Genomic DNA, 18,466 nt, shown 5'->3' on the forward strand with positions numbered 1-18,466 from the left:
CCATCAGGATGTGGAAGATATGACAGAGAAGCCCATTATGGGCAGGGATGTAGAAGACATAAGATGGGAAGGACATGAAGGTTCTAGGAAAATATACCCCCATAAATATCAATCACCAAGACCTAATTCCTTCAACTACCTCCTCTTCTCAAAGCTGCCAGAAGCTCTCCATATAGAGAGACCAGCTAGGGATCAAGTATTTTAAACAGGAATGCGGGAAAGACATTGCAGTTTCCAACTCTAGCAAATGGAGACTTTTATTACATTTTCTAAGTCATTTTCATGGAATGATATATATTTGTAGTTTTCAGGAATCTTGAAACTCATCATTGTGCACAATGGGTGTCTGGTGATAACAATTTTAAAATGAAATATGAGGGCCATTCTTTTTACCACATTGCACACACACTTAGTAAAATCTTCTTGGACCACCAAAGGAGGTCCTCAAAAGATTCATTTCTCCAATGTAAATTCAGTTATGGCTGCATTTCTTAATTTCTCATATCACTTAATATAATTCAAAAAGAAAAACTAGAATATGGTGATACTGCAATTTGGTGCTAAATAGACACAAGGTAAATAATTGGTAGTGGATTTTGTTTAATTTTTAAGGTTTACAAAATGATTGAGCATGTATACATTTACATGGGAACTTATCAGTGAAACAAGGTTATTTTATGTTTTTATATAAGCACATCTGTTGATACACAACTACATATGTCAACATACATGTCTGTGAGTATATCAAAAGCATTCTGAATTTCTCAGCCAGTTCATAATTCACAATTTTGTATGTAATGGAAATTTTTTGCTATAATTTAGACAGTTAAAGTTGAAGTGAGTTTTTCAGATATTATACTATTTTTCCCAGAGCTGTTAGTTATGTGGAATATACATGACTGGTATAACATAGAAACCTTAAAATAATGTTTTATTTGTGTTGATATTTGTTAAATATGAATTCTGTAACTCACTACTACAAATATCGGCTAGAGAAAGTATGTGTTTCATACAAAAGTTTACAAAAACACTGAAGTAAGAGTGTTATGGAGTCTAACATTAATATTGTTTATTTGTTTGGTGACTACAGTTCTATTAATGTGCAGTACTTCCCAAAATTTTTATTATAAGGACATTTTCCCATTATGTATCTGTAAATATGGTAGGACACACCATGTGTGGGTTGCTTTAGTTCTTCAAGGTGAGGATTTCATTATGTAAACATATTTAAAACTTGTTTCTTTCTTCCTGAGTTCTTGTTGTTGTTGTTGTCGTCGTCATCGTCCTTCTTCTTCTTCTTCTTCTTCTTCTTCTTCTTCTTCTTCTTCTTCTTCTTCTTCTTCTTCTTCTTCTTCTTCTTCTCCTCCTCCTCCTCCTCCTCCTCCTCCTCCTCCTCCTCCTCCTCCTCCTCCTCCTCCTCCTTCTTCTTCTTCTTCTTCTTCTTCTTCTTCTTCTGGTAATTTTTTATTGGCATGTGCTCATAGTGATAAGCTTCATAACACATTTTAACTTCCAGATGTTTCCCATGCTCTTGCCATATCTACCCTTATGGGCCCTCCCCTTCCTCTTTCTGTTGATGTGTAATTGAGGAATGTGCAGAGCGAAAAAGTATGCAGTCATTGCCAGTGTGAGACAACTACCATGTCCATGAAAACATGAGAGAACAGAGCGTAAATAGCATTTCAAATGCTACTGTGTTTGTTTGTATGAACACATGAATATATGCATCTGTGTGTTTAAGTGTGTGATATATTTCCCCCACTTTTGTTCTTCAAGAAAATACTTATTTTATTTAAGCATGTGTGTTTGTGTGTGTGTGTGTGTGTGTGTGTGTGTGTGTGTGTGTGTGTGTGTCACACTTATGAGTACAGGTGCTCATGGAGGCTAGAAGATGGTATTATCCTTTGGAATTGTGAATGTCTAAGTTATCTCACTTTACATATGACTATATATGGCTTCATCTACTTTTCTGCCAACAAGATAACTTTATTTCTTATTCTTGAATAAACCTCCATTGTGTCTATACAATATATACTATATAAAATAATAGATGTAGTATATATCACATTTTCTTTATTTTCTCATGGTGAAGAACTTGGTTGATTCTATAATATATATTGTAGATGTGCTACAATATGAAGAGATGTAATGGTGCTACAAGAAATATGACTAGAACAAGAGTTTTATAGCTATTGGTAGCTCAAGAGACAACCTGAAAAGCTTTCAGCTTGGAGAGATTCTTAAATTCTTTAAATTAGCATTTAAAAATATATGGTTTTAAAACTATGAATCTTCATAAAATCTCCAAGGCATTCCCCAAGGCACTCCAATCATGCTCCTAAAGTCTCTCTGCAGTTAGGCAGGAAGCAGGCTGCCTACAGCTTCCCACTTGCTCTATGTTTTTATCACTTGTTCTAACAGTTGACATGGGTATGAAATCTCCTTTGTGCTTCTGCAGATTATTGAATCATCTGACATGTGCTTCCACAAACAAATACCTAGAATTCATGGTGTTTTCCCTCCTAATTGTATCTAAACAAGCCGATGCAGAACAGTCTTGAGGGACCATCATTGACTGTGTCACAGTTAGAAGTTTCCCAACTTATCTTCGACAATCAGGTATTCAGACTATGAGGTAATGATTCTGGAAGGCTGGGATAGATTTACATACATATTGTAAGATGATGGCTAAAGTTGGCAATGGGTAATGAATTTAAAGGAAGGCTTAACATTTACCAACCTCTTTGAGGTCTTAGAAAGAATTCCACGGAGTTACAGCAAGAACTTTAAGGAACATTTGATGGTGAGATTTCCCTGTAGCTTTGTAGTCAAAAAAAGAGACATCTTATATAAATGAAAATCATGAAGTCACTATTGGAACTGGATGTGTGATATGCCAATGGAATTTTGAAAATAGGGAGCCAACTAACATTTCAGACACTAAGTAATTTGTAGAGACCTTTTTATATCCTAGCCATATTAAAATCATACACAAGTTAAATAATCAGAAACTATATTATTTTTACCAGGTTCTTCATGAGAAAAACATCCCTAATTCCTATTTAGGGACACTAAAGTACATTTTTCAATAGTGATAAATATTCAGCATGTCTATTTTCATTCTTGATTCCCATGGAGCTCAACAAAAATTAAAGTATCTGCTTTAATGGCTAAAAGTGAGAATATGTGAAATCAGTTTCCATACCTCTTCTCTCTCCCAGGTTTATAGACCCATCTTTCCAAAAACATCTTAGGCCTCAGCTATTAGGAATGAAGATACGATTAGGGCCGAAATACCTTTAACTTGGTACCTTGATCCATCATTCATTTAAGCTCCTTTGTGCCTGCCACTCAGCACATTAGAGCTCATGTTGTTGCACAGCAAAACACAGCAGGCAACAATATGTTTCTCTTTGTTTATTTATTATTTATTTATTTATTTATTTATTTATTTATTTATTTATTTATTTTTGTTCTTCCTGTTCACTACTCTGGAACAGACATACAATGACTCTGTGACCAGCACAAGTCGTGCCAACATTAACAACTGTTAACTAGTATGACATTCTGTATACACAAAATATCTACTCCAAACTATTGGATCCTGAAAGCTTTCCTTTCCAAGTGGATTTGTTTCTGTTTCAGCAGACTTCTAAGGCACACAACAAACCTCACTGTCTTTAAGCTCCTTCTCACCTGCCCTCTCCTTAGTGCAGTAAATGTGACTATTTGTCAACCATTTTGTTGAGACAATCACATAACACATTACAGCAAACTGAGAGAACATAAAGTTAGTACGATTTTACTCTCCACTCTGCCATCCAGATTAGCTTTATTGCTGCCTGCAAATATCATTTTACCATCTGAACAGAGTAAAATGACAAGCAGAAGAATATTTATAGCAGCCTTCTCAAATTGGTTGGATTTCATTTCAGCGCACTATGCTTATCCAACTTTGATCTCTTATGTCCTTCTGATCATAAATCAACTTAATACCAGCAACAAGGAAATAAAAGTCTTTCAGGTAATCCAGCTTCCTTAGACTTCACCCCTCACTTTTCAAGTCCTTTGGCACATGTGAGTCTGTTATGTACTACATTGCACTACTAGTTTTAACTGGTATGGGGCCTGAGATTCTGTACTTTTAACAAGTTCCTAGATGATCTGGAGGCTGCTAAGGCCACAGAATTTAGATAATTAAAACAACACCAGTACCAAATATTTATACCTGTCCTAGCTGTATTGTAGTCTCCCTTCAAAACTATGGGCAACAGAAGACTTGTTAAGTACTGTATTAGAACATTTGAGAAAGAAGGAAAATGGAAATGACTCCTGATTGTACAATATAAAATTAAAGTAGCAACTTTAAAACCACGCAGAAGCCAAATGTAGTATAAATATAAAAACAAGTCAGATCATGTTACATTCAGAGCAAAGTTTTTTTAACATTTGAACAAAAATTTAACAGTTTAAAAATTGTAGCTCCTTGGAGCCACAAAACAAAACAAACAAGCAAGCAAACAAAAAACCTGCCAAGGATTACTGTATGTATTTGATAGAGATAAATACAATTCACTCTTAGGTCATTTATGTAGCTCATCGCAACATCATATGAATAGCAAGGAAAAGAGTACAGGTGGTTTTGTTCATTTAATGGAAAAGCCATAGTGGATAGCATTTCAGTTCAAAACCTTGTGAGCTAAAAGAGGCAGGCCACAGGAGAACAGCTTCAGTATCTCACACACACAGGACTTTAGCAAGCACACTGACCTGTGCTTGGAACACTAAGATCTATGCTATGTGAACCCTAGCCTGAAAGCAAGTGATGTAGTTCAGATGACGCTAACAAGTTAAAAGACTGACAGATGTTGTACATGAACTAATGTAATCCTAAGTATTTAGTATTTTTACAGAAGACTTTTCAGAGACAACCTGCAATTTGAATTCTGCACGTAATTGGAAGCAACAACATGCAAGTATGCATTCTCAAATTCTTTTTTTTTGTTGTTGTTAGATATTTTCTTCATTTACTTACTTTGTTGGGTCTTTGTATGGTTTAGGTATCAGAGTAATTTGTGGCTTCATAGCATGAATTGGGTAAAGTACCTTCTGTTTCTATTTTGTGAAATAGTTTGAGGAGAATTGGAATGAGGTCTTCTTTGAAGGTCTGATAGAACTCTGCACTAAACCCATCTGGTCCTGAGCTTTTTTTGGTTGGGAGACTATTAGTGACTGCTTCTAGTTCTTTAGGGAGTATGTGGCTGTTTAGCTCATTAATCTGAACCGGATTTAACTTTGTTACCTGGTATCTGTCTAGAAAATTGTCCATTTCATCTAGGTTTTCCAGTTTTGTTGAGTATAGCCTTTTGTAGTAGGATCTGATGATGTTTTGGATTTTCTCAGGTTCTGTTGTTATGTTGTAAGACCCCCCCCAACTCAATGTGTTTCTTCGACCCCTAGAAACGAATCCCAGCATGGAGTTCTTTGTTCTTTCGCCTTCAGCCTGAGAGATGAGCTGTAATTCATCATCCCAATTCTTACAATGTTTACTCAGCTTCCCCATTCTTTGTGATCTTATCCTCCCCTTACTTTGCGGTTTATTCTTTAAAAACCCTCAATTGCAACTGCTGGGGTCGATCTCCTCTACCCCTGTGTAGGTTCCGAGCTTGGCCTCAGCATGCTGATACTTGAATACACTTCATGCGTTATTGGATCAAGAATTGTTTCTCTCGAGTTATTGGGGCGTCAGCTCATCCTGGGACTTGAGCGAGAGTATCTCCAGAAACGGGGGTCTTTCAGTTGGGGGCTTCTCCGGGATTTTGTGGCCTCCCCATTTCTCGGAGACCCCTCTTTGAGGTAAGACAGCTGTGTCTGAATTAGGTACTTTCGGTTCGGTTTGTAGTCGTCCATGCTCGTGAGAGCAACAGACTCCTTGTCCAGGACGGAAGGGAGGGTTATAGACAGACGTGTCAGGGGATAACTGGCTGTCACCCTAGGAGAAGTCCCAGGAGGTCTGAGGGAGCTCCAGGGATGCCTGGAGATTTCCTATCTGGGTGCCAAGTTGGAACCTGAATCCCTCATAGAGAGGAGAGAGTTTGTGCCCACTGGACCATCTGATTCTGTTTCTTGGTGTTGGAAGTCCCACAGGAAGCAGATCCTGGCTTTGACTTGGAGGTATGGGGATCTCCTCTGGAATGTGTGCGTGCTGGCAGGTGTCTCTGTTCTGAGTGTCTGTTTTCTGAAACGATCTTGCACTTGTTGTTTTGGTTTGTTTGTCTGTGTCTAGTCCTTTGTTTCTGAAGCACGGCACAGCCTGAGTTTGGATCCCTCTGAGTTTATTCTGATCAGCCTAAGTTTTTGATTCTGATCCGCCTGAGTTTATACTGATCAGCCTGAGTCTGGTTTAAAAATTGCCCTGGGGGGCGCCCCATCTGTGGGGACCTCTGTCCCATCTGAATGTCTGTAGTGATACTGTAACCCTCTTGTCGAGAACCGGCCATCTGATTCAGCGACCCTCTGGGTCATTTCTCTGGTTTTGGTCTTTGTGTTTGTTGACAGTTTGTGTGCTGTTTGTATTCTTTGTGACTAAGATGATGAGACAGACTGTGACGACTCCCCTAGCTTGACTCTTAACCATTGGACTGAAGTTAGAACTAGAGCCCATTACCTGTCTGTGTAAATCAAGAAATGATCTTGGCAGACTTTTTGTGCCTCTGAGTGGCCAAGTTTTGACATTGACTGGTCACCGGAGGGAACTTTTGACTTGACTAAGCCATTATCTTTCAGGAAGGACCAGAATTGCACCCTTACCAAGAGCTGTACATTACAGTAATGGCAAGACCTGGTCCAGAAGCCAGGCTCCCAAGTCCTGGCATTCTGAAAACTCATGGAAGAGAAAAAGAAAAAAATAAACAGTATCAATTGGTCTTTGGAGCCCTGCACCTATCGTTAGGAGTCTAGTGTCCTGCTAGGAGCTGATTGTAAACGCTGCTCTTAAAGGGACCAGAGGCTTCTCAAGTTCTATGGTAAGAGAACGGATAGCTGTTTTTCCTACAAAACTCTCTGTGCTTCTGATTATTGGATTCATCAGGTGACAAGGTGCTCCTCTCTTGAAATTAAAGCTAAAAAAATTAAAAATTTTTTTTGGTTTAAATAAGCAAATGTATGCAGCCATTTCATTTTTGTTTCTGAATAGTTTTAAAGGTATAAATATGTTTTATATGTCTTGGTTAACATTATTTGGTCATAAGTTATTGGTTATGATTAAAAATTTGTACCATTAGTAACAGAAAGTTGGTTTAAAACTGATAACTCTGGGTTGGAGTAATTTAGAACTACAACATGCAGCATGAGACAACCCAAGGAAACAGGTCTCTAAAGATACACCTAAATTGGGTAATACTCTATGTAATTCTTATCCTAGAACCAGACTTATAGAAGATAGGATTTAGACAGTGTATCTGAAGTATTGGGGGCTGAACCTTCTTGCGTTTGTGTTCAGGAACAGGCAGACAAACTTTGTAGCGAGTAATGCTCTTGGTGTTGATTTTTAAAGAGAATTGATTGTTTACACTCTAAAAATTGGGTTTTGCTTCCCAAAATTGTGGTTGTGCTCTGGTGAACCAAGAGCACAGGAGAAATCGAAAGTGAAGGCTTCTCCTGAATTGGAGCCACCAGCTAATCAATCCATTGGCTCCACTACCTTCCACTTATCCACAGCCTCAACACCCACCATGGGCCTCCACGATGCTCTGTTTTAATTAAACAGTCGGATTCCCCTGGTCCGCAACAGTTCTAAGTCTGCTAGGTGTCAGCCCAGGCACGGAAAAGTCCACCACCAAACCCCTCTGGGCAGCAGTAGGCAGACCTGCTGCGGGTACACTGAGCCAGAGAGTGCAGAGTCCTGACAGACTCCAGTGGACCCAACCAACCTTCAACCCCTTCAGTACTGGTCATTTTCCTCTGCTGATCTTTATAACTGGGAAACTAACCACCCCCTTTTCTCAGAGGATCCCCAACACCTCACAGTGTTGGTGGAGTCCCTTATTTTCTTTCATCAGCCTACTTGGGGTGATTGTCAGCAGATGCTGCAGACGCTCTTCACAACCGAAGATCAAGAGAGAATTCCATTAGAGGCTAGAAAAAATATCCCGGGAGCCGACAGGTGGCCTACACAGCTACAAAATGAGATCTAATAAACCTCATGCAATATTGCATCAAGAATGGTTTCTCTAGAGTTATTGGGGCCTCTGCTCATCCCGGGACTTGAGCGAGAGTCTCCCCAGAAATGGGGGTCTTTCAATGTCTCCCTTTTCATTTCTGATTTTGTTAATTAGGATACTGTCCCTGTGCCCTTTAGTTAGTCTGGCTAAAGGTTTATCTATCTTTTCTTAAAAAAATCAGCTCCTGGTTTGGTTGATTCTTTGAATAGTTCTTTTTGTTTCTACTTGGTTGATTTCAGCCCTGAGTTTGATTATTTCCTGCCATCTACTACTTTTGGGTGAATTTGCTTCTTTTTGTTCTAGAGATTTTCAATGTGCTGTTAAGCTGCTAGTGTGTGCTCTCTCCAGTTTCTTTTTGGAGGCACTCAGTGCTATGAGTTTTCATCTTAGAAATGCTTTCATCGTGTCCCATAAGTTTGGGTATGTTGTGGCTTCATTTTCATTAAACTCTAAAAAGTATGTAATTTCTTATTTCTTCCTTGACCAAGGTATCATTGAGTAGAGTGTTGTTTAGCTTCCATGTTAATGTTGGCTTTCTATAATTTATGTTGTTGAAGATCAGCATTAATCCATGGTGATCTGATAGGGTGCATGGGATAATTTCAATACCTTTGTATCTGTTGAGGCCTGTTTTGTGGCCAATTATATAGTCAGTTTTGGAGAAGGTGCCATGAGGTGCTTAGAAGAAAGTATATCCTTCTGTTTTAGGATAAAATGTTCTGTATATATCTGTTAAATCCATTTGTTTCATAACTTCTGTTAGTTTCAATGTGTCTCTGTTTAATTTCTATTTCCAGGATCTGTCCATTTGGCCACACGAACCGAGTCCTCCTAAAAAGCAGGCTGGGGTTAAAAGAGAATAAAGGTCAAGACAACTGCTAATGAAAACCCAATGTTTACTGAAATTCTGTGCTTATAAAGGGGGAAAAGCCCATCTCCCGCAGATCCACTCTTGATGACTGCTGCCAGCCTGTAAGCAATTTGTCTGACATCACTAGTTTGGCAAAAAGTTGTCAATCATTGTGTTGCCTGCTTTCTCAGGAATCTCTCAGCCTCGCAGCAGGTAGCAGTGTCTTGGAGAAGAACAGTACAGGTGACAGAACAATAGAACCATCTAGGTGGAAAGGCTGTACCCCAGGTGGTTTTATTCTCAGTGGCAGCAAGGTCTGAGCCAGCCTGCTCAAGTCTGGGGAAGGCTACAATTCCTCCCTAAATATACAATAAAAATTAGCTGGACTGGGACATAAAATGTATTTATGCTCCACAGTCCTGCCTGGGAATTATGGTGGCTTGGGACTAGATTCTCTATGAACTATTCTTATTCATCAAGGAAGCATGAGCAGCTTGCTTGTGTTTATTTTGCACAATCATGGCTCTATAATGTATTATTAATAAACCACGGCCTCTTGGCATATACCTCTGTCTTAGATTGATATAGTTCAGAAATCTGGTTGCCCTTCATTGACTAACCAGTCCTCATAGCACACTGTAACCTCTCCCCACAGCCTGAAGCAGGCTGAGGCAGGCTTGACTTTGTTGTCACTAGGAGATCACTTGGGGTGGAGCCTGCCTCCCTGGATCACTCTATTGTTCTGCCACTGCCACTGCTGCTACCTGCTACCTAGCTGTTCTGGACCCTACACGTGGTCACCTGCAGCTGGGCTCCAAGGATGATTTGGCAGGAATGGGCCTCCCCCTCTTCTTTATAAGGCGTGTTCCCCAACATTAAAGTTGAGCTTTGATCAGGAAGTCTTGATTTAGCTCCATTCTTTCTCTCGTCCATCTAGTTCCCTCTCTTTCAGCTCAAGTCTGCCTCTTCAGCCATATCCCATTTCTTGCGAGCCACTGGACAGTCCACGACAGCACACTTTATTCCCAATCAGATCAAAGCCACAATATATACTCAATATGTTTCTTCATATTGATGAATTTTTGCCACCTGCTCTTGCTGGAGGCGAGGCTGAAAGCTTTGTGAAGACAGGCAGTGCTGTCAGACACATTGCTTACAGGCTGGTGATAAGCATCAAGAGTGGATCTGGGGGAGATGGGCTTTCCCCCTGTATAGGCACAGATTTTTAGTAAACATTGGCCTTGTTCAGAAATCTGACTTGGGGCTAGATTGATGACTCAGAGGTTAAGGGCACGGTCTGTTCTTCTGGAGGTCCTGAGTTCAATTCCCAGCAACTCCACATGGTGGTTGATAGCCATCTGTAATGGGATCTGGTGTCCTTTTCTGGCCTGCAGGATCTATGCAAGCAGAACGCTGTATACATAATAAATAAATAAATCTTTTTAAAAAAAGAGAGAGAAAGAGAGAGAGAGAGAGAGAGAGAGAGAGGAAGGAAGGAAGGAAGGAAGGAAGGAAGGAAGGAAGAAAGAAAGAAAGAAAGAAAGAAAGAAAGAAAGAAATCTGTCTTGTTCTCATTTCTTCTCTCGCCATTCCCTCCCTTACATTTCATGCCTCCCAGTCAGGTACCTGGTTTGTGTGGCCGCAGCTGGCCACATTTGATGACAGGAGCCTGTTATAGCTGTCTTCTGAGAGACTGCCAGAGCCTGATAGATGCAGAGGCATATGCTTGCAGCCAACCATTGGACTGAGCACTGGGACCAAAATGCAGGAGTCAGAGAAAGGACTGAAGGAGCTGAAGGGGGTTGCAACCCCATAGGAAGAACAACAGTATCAAACACCCAGATCTCCTAGAGCTCCCAGGGACTAAACCACCAACCAAAGATTACACATGGAGGGACCCATGGCTCTAGCTGTATATATAGCAGAGGATGCCATCAATAGGAGGAGAGGTCCTTGGTACTGTGAATGGTCGATACCCCAGTGTAGGGGAATGCCAGTGTGGTGAGTTAGGAGTGGTTGAGTAAGTGGAGGAGCACCCTTGTAGAAGCAAAGTGGGGCGGTGATGTTATTGGGGAGTTCCTGAGGGGAAAGCAGAAAAGGGAATAACATTTGAAATGTAAATATATCACATATCCCATAAAGAAAATGGAGAAAAAAATATTTTCTGTGTGTTTGACCTGGGTTTCTTCTCTCCCATCTATTCATATTATTCTCATTTTGATTTATTTTTGTTATTTTCATATTTTCCCAGATTTTCTGAGTATTTTGTACCAGGAGTATTTTTAATATAACATTTTCTTTGATGGAGTTATCCATGTTTTTCTAACATGTCTTCAATATCTGATATTCTTTTTTTAAATCTCTTGTATTTCTCAGATTCAAGATCTTGGAATGTTATTTCTATTTCAATTTCTATCATATTTTTGTCTGCTCACATAGATTATTTTCTTACTGCATTCAGTTGTTTCCCTATATTTTAAATTTGCTATGACATCTATAGGTCAGTTATTTGAATTCTTCCCGAGCATGCTGTTCATGTCCTCATCTTTTCACACTCCATGCTTCCTGATGGTTTTAGCACTTTGGTCATGCACCAACATCCACACAACTGAGGGAGGTAGCACTTTTTCCATACTTTATAGACTCTGTGTAAAATGTTATTAAATGCTATGCTAAGAACCAGCACAGAGCTGACTACCTGTATTGGGACCACTCTATCTGTTTCAGTGTTATAAGATGCTTCAAATCTATAACACTACACAAAGAAACCATGTGACCACTGGCAAGTGCACTATGAGATATGTCTGAAGCTCATAGCAATAGAAATCTACCTATCTATTGCTTTCCCCTGAAGTCTAATGCCATTGTAATTTCCTAGTATTGATGCATGCTATAAATAGAGTTCACCTTCATGGAACTTTGGATGCTTGACTGATTAGTAGTGGAGAATTTATCTGGTTCCCTATGAGACATGGAAGACTGTCTCCCAATACTGACGCACACCTGGTGCTAAAGTCTATAGCAAAGTCTAATGTGTCCTTCTAGGTAAAAAAAATTTCTGTCCATACTTTTCTCAGTGAATTTGCAGAGAAAGTGATGTGAGTAATATGAATTGTTCTTACTATTCTTTTCAATGTATCTTTTCTTAATACTATACTGCAGCCATGTGGTGTGATCTCACCCCTTGTTTCTCAACTCTGGTGAAGCTACTTCTATCAGTATCTTAGAGCAATGATCTCCCCATTTATTTAAAAGGTCACTATGCTTTGAGTACCTTCAGATATCTGAAAGATTCCTCCTAAGAGGTGTTAGTGTAACTTGAGGTTTTAATAGGATTTTAAAAATAAAACTAAAACCTAACACCTAGATGCTATGTGATTATTTTTAATAGTTCTTTAAATTTTACCATTTATTTATTTAAATTGTTTCTGTGGGAGTGGCACAAGCCTCTAATACCTACACTCAGGAGGCAGAGACGGGCAAATCCAGGCCAGCCTGGTCCACAGAGCAAGGAGCAAGTTCCAGGACAACTAGAGCTACAAAGAAAATCCTGTCTCAAAAAAACAAAAACAAAAGCAAAAACAGAAACAAAAAGAAAAAAAAAAGAGAAAAAAGAAAGTTTCTTTTAAATCTGATTTTAATGACATCGTTTCCCACACTCCTTTCTCCTCTACAACCTTCTCATACACTCTTCCAGCCTCTTTAAATTCCATGTGTGCATGCATACCTGAGTGTATAAATGATCACCACATGCAGTGCAGAAGGGTGCACAGGAGAGGCGGGCATAGTATCAACTGACAGGAATCATATGAGGCTGTGAGCAGACGTATAGAAGCTGGGTACCAAGCCCAGGTCTTCTGTAGGAACATTGATGACTCCTAACCACTAATCCAGCACTCCTGCCCAAAGCTGCCATGCAGTTTTGATTATTTTTATATCTAGACAAGAGAGTTAGTTGTCTCACCTTTCCTTTTATTTTTCTACGTATAGAACAGAAAATGTTTGTTTTTATTTTGTGTCTTATACCAGAATTTATTGGGACTAATACTAAGTGAAATTGATTATGCTGCTAAAGGAAGTAGAACAACCTATCACTGTGTCTTACCCTGGAAAATATTTGCCTTCAGTCTCACACTGCTGCTATAAAATTATAACAAAATATCTGTGTTCAATTGCATTAAGACATAGCAGAAAGGTTAAATGATTCAGAAGGACACAGAATCTCAGATAGAACACTTCTACAAAAAACAAAATAAAATACAATAAATAACATACTGTGATTCAATAGTAACTAGACAAAAAGGTTGAATTTAAGGAACGACTTCTTTTAATGTTAGAAACCAGTCCTTTTTTTGGGTGATTATGAAAGCAGGAGATATTACCACAAATATATATTAAAGCCCATTGTTGCTTTTGTAGGATTCCATTTAATAATTCTTTTATTATCATTTACATCTTTTAACACTATAACAGCTCTCCAAGGTTGTTATTAGTTGCAGCTGAGCAGAAAGAGAAAAACCTACTCAGGTTTTTTAAAGAGCTATGCAGCATGGAACATGACGACATACTTAAAATACAAAGAGCTAAGGTATGCTAAAAAAAAAAAAAAAAGTCCATTTCATAAGCTCTGTGTCAGAGAGTAAAAAACAAAAACAAAACAAAAACAACAAAACCAAAACCAATGTGATATCTGGCCTTGCTGTAGCCAAGAACTCCAGAGAGGGAGAGACTTAATATATAAGCAGTGGCTCACATGTGAATTGTTCATTTTTCATTCTTAAGTCTTTCAAGATGTTATACTTATGCCATGTGCTGACAGTTGCAAGCCAAATTTGCTATAAACAAAGGGGCCACCCCAGTCATGATAGCAGTTTCCTCCAGTGAGGGAAAACAAAAATTTCTCAGAATGTACATTCTTGAAATTTGCCAACATGGAACAAATCAGTAAATCAGAACCAAACAGGATAATTGGGTCTACAGAAATTGAAGTCCACTCAGTTGCAAATGATGGACTTTTAATAAAAGTGCAAGATTTTATTAAAAAATATTGCCTATAGTGACATATTAATCTTTTGAAATATGCTGTGACTTATTGCATATATATATATTTACAAATAAATATATATCTGCAATAAGAGAGAAAGAGAAAGAGAGAGAGAGCACACACCACCATTTCTTCTCCTAAAGATAGGTGTGTTTTGTAAAAACGAAGCATATATTAAGTTTTCATTTTGTAGATCGGCTTTACCAAAGATGTAGCCAGTGTATATGTAGGCTCATCCACTACCTATAAAATAGAAGAAACATTATCAATCAGAAAGCAGTGAGATAATAAAAAGGCAAAATAGTCATATCATATCACATATATCATGTCTTATTTATTATATCATGTCAAGATAATGATACTTTCAGTTCTGCAGTTCAAGCTAAAGAAAGAAGTCATGTAAGAGCTTCATTACAAAGGAGACCCATGTTCCTATTCAAGAATGACACATAGAGAGCTGCATCCTGACCTCCAAGATCTGATAATAATAAGAACATGGAGGGTAGTTAATTAAATTTGCTGCCAAGCATCACCATTCACTCAAGACTGTTTTCCATAAAGAAGTGCACATGCCCAACATGAAAACTGAGCTCAGTGTATCCTCACAATCTGTAAGCAGCAAGCCACTTTCTCCCTAACATGCTACCTTATCCCATTCTTTACATTTATCCTCTTTTAAAATTATGCACACATTTTCCCATAGACTTACATTTTTAGAATATTATAAGATGGTTATTTCAGCAAACCTGCCTCTAATAATTCTGAGCCTAGTAAAGTCAACTTATTGCCAAGGAAAAATCTGTTTTGCGGAAACATCACCTTTAAAAGGTGTTATTTTTCTTTAAAATAGTGGAAAGTTTGAATAAAACAGGCACTTAATGATGTAGACACTAAGAGCTTTTAATTCTGTTATTAATTAGTAGTCTATGAGCCTAAGTAATCTTATAATCAAGGATCATTAAACAATGATAAAGTTATTCATTTAACTAGATAAAATAATAATTTGTATAGGCATGCTTTTTTATTTGAGCAGGATTTGATACATTTTTAGCATTCTGTTTAATCTATGATATCAACATATGTTCACATTTGTTCCGTTATAACTTGCTGGGCTAATGAGAAATATTAAAGTATTTTAACTTTGGAGGAGACATTTTTCTCATGATTTTATTAAAAGTAAATGTCTTTCACAAAATAGATTTAAAAGTTTTAATTTTATATGTGTGGGTATTTTGCCTGCACGTCTGTGTACCCTTGTGTGTGTGCAAAGACTGTAGACGCCAGAAGACATCAGCTAGTGGTACTGGAGTAAGCAGCCACCTGGTGGGAAAGGGTCCTTTAGAAGAGCAATGGTGCTCTTAGCCACCTGTCATGGCTCCACCTCTTATTTTAAGCATTATAATGTATATATGTCTTGCTAGCCTTTTAAACAGATGTAGTGCAAACAAATTTAAATAGGGTGACACAAATGATCCAGAACAAAACATTGAGTTGCATTTTCTACACCATTAAGATGCTCAGTTCCCATAAAATAAATATGATAACTATATTCCACACTACTTTAGAAAACATTAACATGGTTATCTTAGACTTCAATATGGATAGTTTGATATCTGTTATAAATTTCTAGAAAGCCTCTAGAACATATACCATAGTATTTACTCCAGGTTATTGGAAACATACATAGGGATAATGTGATAATTCATGTAAAATGTTTAGCATTGTCACTATTTGTTCAATATCAGTTATTGGAATTAAAATAAAACTTTCTGAAAGGTACATATTATGGTCAATTTTGGGCTTAAGTAGAATAAGTTTATTTATTTTGAAGTGATTTTTCAAACCAAGCATTTTCTACTCATACTTCATTTTTCTGACAGGGATTGGAGACTTCTATTTCAAAGTTTACTTCCATTTAGGCCAGAGAAAGTAGCTTAAGCTTCCATTTTTGTTCATGTAGAAAAATATGGGTATTAAAGTCTAGACACAGTGGTCACTAATATATAAAAACCCGTGTACAATTTTGCCAAAACTCTTAAGTATTATCCAAAATGATGTACTTTTTCTCTAAACTGAGTGACTCAGTTAATTAATTAATTAATTAATTATATTATTATCTTGTAATTTTATATTCTAACTCTTAGACAGTGATTTTTAATTCATCATCAGGATGCTATAGTATTAAGCCCTAATTGGAAAAAGGCATGGCTGGCATCTACAAGCATCCTCCCACAGTTTATGATGATAAACTCCTTTACACCTGTGTTTTATCAAAATTTATATATTTCTACATCTTCATCTTGTTCTTATGAAGTTCAATCTGCTAAAATTTTATAATTATAATTTTTAATAAAGTATAATTTTAATAAATTTTAAAATAAAAGAAATTAGAAACTCTAAATTTGGACAGAAGTTAGCATTGTGCTAATTTTCCTATGGTCATGATTTTAATCATTTGTTTCTTAATTTACAACAATTACATCAAAAATTGGGATATATATTAAGAAATCATAGCTGGTTAAACATGTCCAGAAATATTTGTGCCTTCATTTTTAATCACATTTTGATAAGATGAAAATAGTTAAATAATACATACTTTGCTTAAGAACACTTACTTATTTTCCATTCTTGGATTTGCAAGCACAATATGAAATCATAAAAGCAACAAACATCACCACTCCAATCCCAAGTAAGGCCATCTCTACCATGCCAAGGAGCTTGATTTTCCCAGTCACTTGTGTTTTGAACATTTCTGCTTTTTCATCACCAATGGTCCCAGTCTGCAATCAAAGAAACGATTAATGTTATTTGAGTAAATTAATCAAACAAAATAATTTTATATGATTTTCTTCTTTAAATCTATGCATAGGTGTCAGCTACCTGTGTCAGCAAGACAGTAAAATTCACTTTATGTCCAAAGTGGGTATGCTGGACATGCTGCTCAGATGTGCTGATGATAGGCTTCACATGCTGATGCCCCTGCTGATGCCCCTGCTGATGCACATGCTGATGCACCTGCTGATGCCCCTGCTGATGTCCCTGCTGATGCCCCTGCTGATGCACATGCTGATGCCCCTGGTGATATCCCTGCTGATGCACATGCTGATGATGCACATACTGATGCACATGATGATGCACATACTGATGCACATGCTGATGCACATGCTGATGATGCACATGCTGATGCACATGCTGATGATGCACATGCTGATGATGCACATGCTGATGATGCACATGCTGATGCCCCTGCTGATGCACATGCTGATGCACGTGCTGATGCCCCTGCTGATGCACATGCTGATGATGCACATACTGATGCACATGCTGATGCACATGCTGATGCCCCTGCTGATGCACATGCTGATGCACATGCTGATGACCCTGCCGATGCCCCTGCTGATGCCCCTGCTGATGCCCCTGCTGATGTCCCTGCTGATGACCCTGCTGATGCACATGCTGCTGATGCACATGCTGATGCCACTGCTGATGTCCCTGCTGATGCCCTTGCTGATGCCCCTGCTGATGCCCCTGCTGATGCCCCTGCTGCTGACCCTGCTGATGCACCTGCTGATGCCCCTGCTGATGCACATGCTGATGCACATGCTGATGATGCACATGCTGATGATGCACATGCTGATGATGCACATGCTGATGATGCACATGCTGATGCACATGCTGATGCACATGCTGATGCACATGCTGATGCCCCTGCTGATGCACATACTGATGCACATGCTGATGCACATGCTGATGCACATGCTGATGATGCAAATGCTGATGCACATGCTGATACACATGCTGATGCCCCTGCTGATGCACATGCTGCTGATGCCCCTGCTGATGCCCCTGCTGATGCCCCTGCTGATGCACATGCTGCTGATGCACATGCTGATGCCCCTGCTGATGCACATGCTGATGCACATGCTGCTAATGCACATGCTGATGCCCCTGCTGATGCACATGCTGATGATGCACATACTGATGGGCAGGAATGGTTCCTTTCCCACTGTAATCATGCTTTCTGGTACTCAGCAGTGCACAAGCATCCATTTGATCTTTCAGATATTTTGAAATATTTTGCAACTTTCCAAATATTTCCCAGTGTCAGGGAGAAATTGCAAAGGTCAACATCTGTACTTGGTTTAAAGGTTTGTGCATTGCATTTTCTAATTCTGTGACTATTCAGTTCAGTAGCTTACAGTAAGACAGTTTATTAAGCGACAGGATTGTCAGTCTCATGTAGTCTATCCTGACTCAGAATAATTAGTTCTTTACTATCACTGTTATATTCAACCAGCCATGAATTCTGTGGTGTTGCATTATTGCATGTCTCTTTCTTGAGTACTTGAG

At 38.5% G+C, this 18,466-nt stretch overlaps 1 protein-coding gene across 12 annotated transcripts in view; it reads right to left on the minus strand.

Annotated features, from left to right (window-relative positions):
- Nucleotides 1-12,699: 12,699 nt before the first annotated feature.
- Nucleotides 12,700-18,466, minus strand: part of Cd36 (CD36 molecule) — a 107,270-nt gene continuing 101,503 nt past the window's right edge. For 7 of the 12 annotated variants that reach the window (XM_006535620.3, XM_006535623.3, XM_006535624.3 and 4 more), the window contains 2 exons: nt 16,732-16,896; nt 13,377-14,359 (listed from right to left, as the gene is read on the minus strand). In XM_006535620.3, the coding sequence (XP_006535683.1) occupies nt 16,732-16,896 (165 nt within the window). In that variant the 3' untranslated portion in view covers nt 13,377-14,359. Of the gene's footprint in view, nt 14,360-16,731; nt 16,897-18,466 lie in introns of all 12 variants that reach the window. The other 5 variants (NM_001159558.1, NM_001159556.1, NM_001159557.1 and 2 more) reach the window with 1 other exon arrangement.

The sequence above is a fragment of the Mus musculus genome, chromosome 5, assembly GCF_000001635.26.
Source record: "Mus musculus strain C57BL/6J chromosome 5, GRCm38.p6 C57BL/6J".
Classification (NCBI taxonomy): Eukaryota; Metazoa; Chordata; class Mammalia; order Rodentia; family Muridae; genus Mus; species Mus musculus.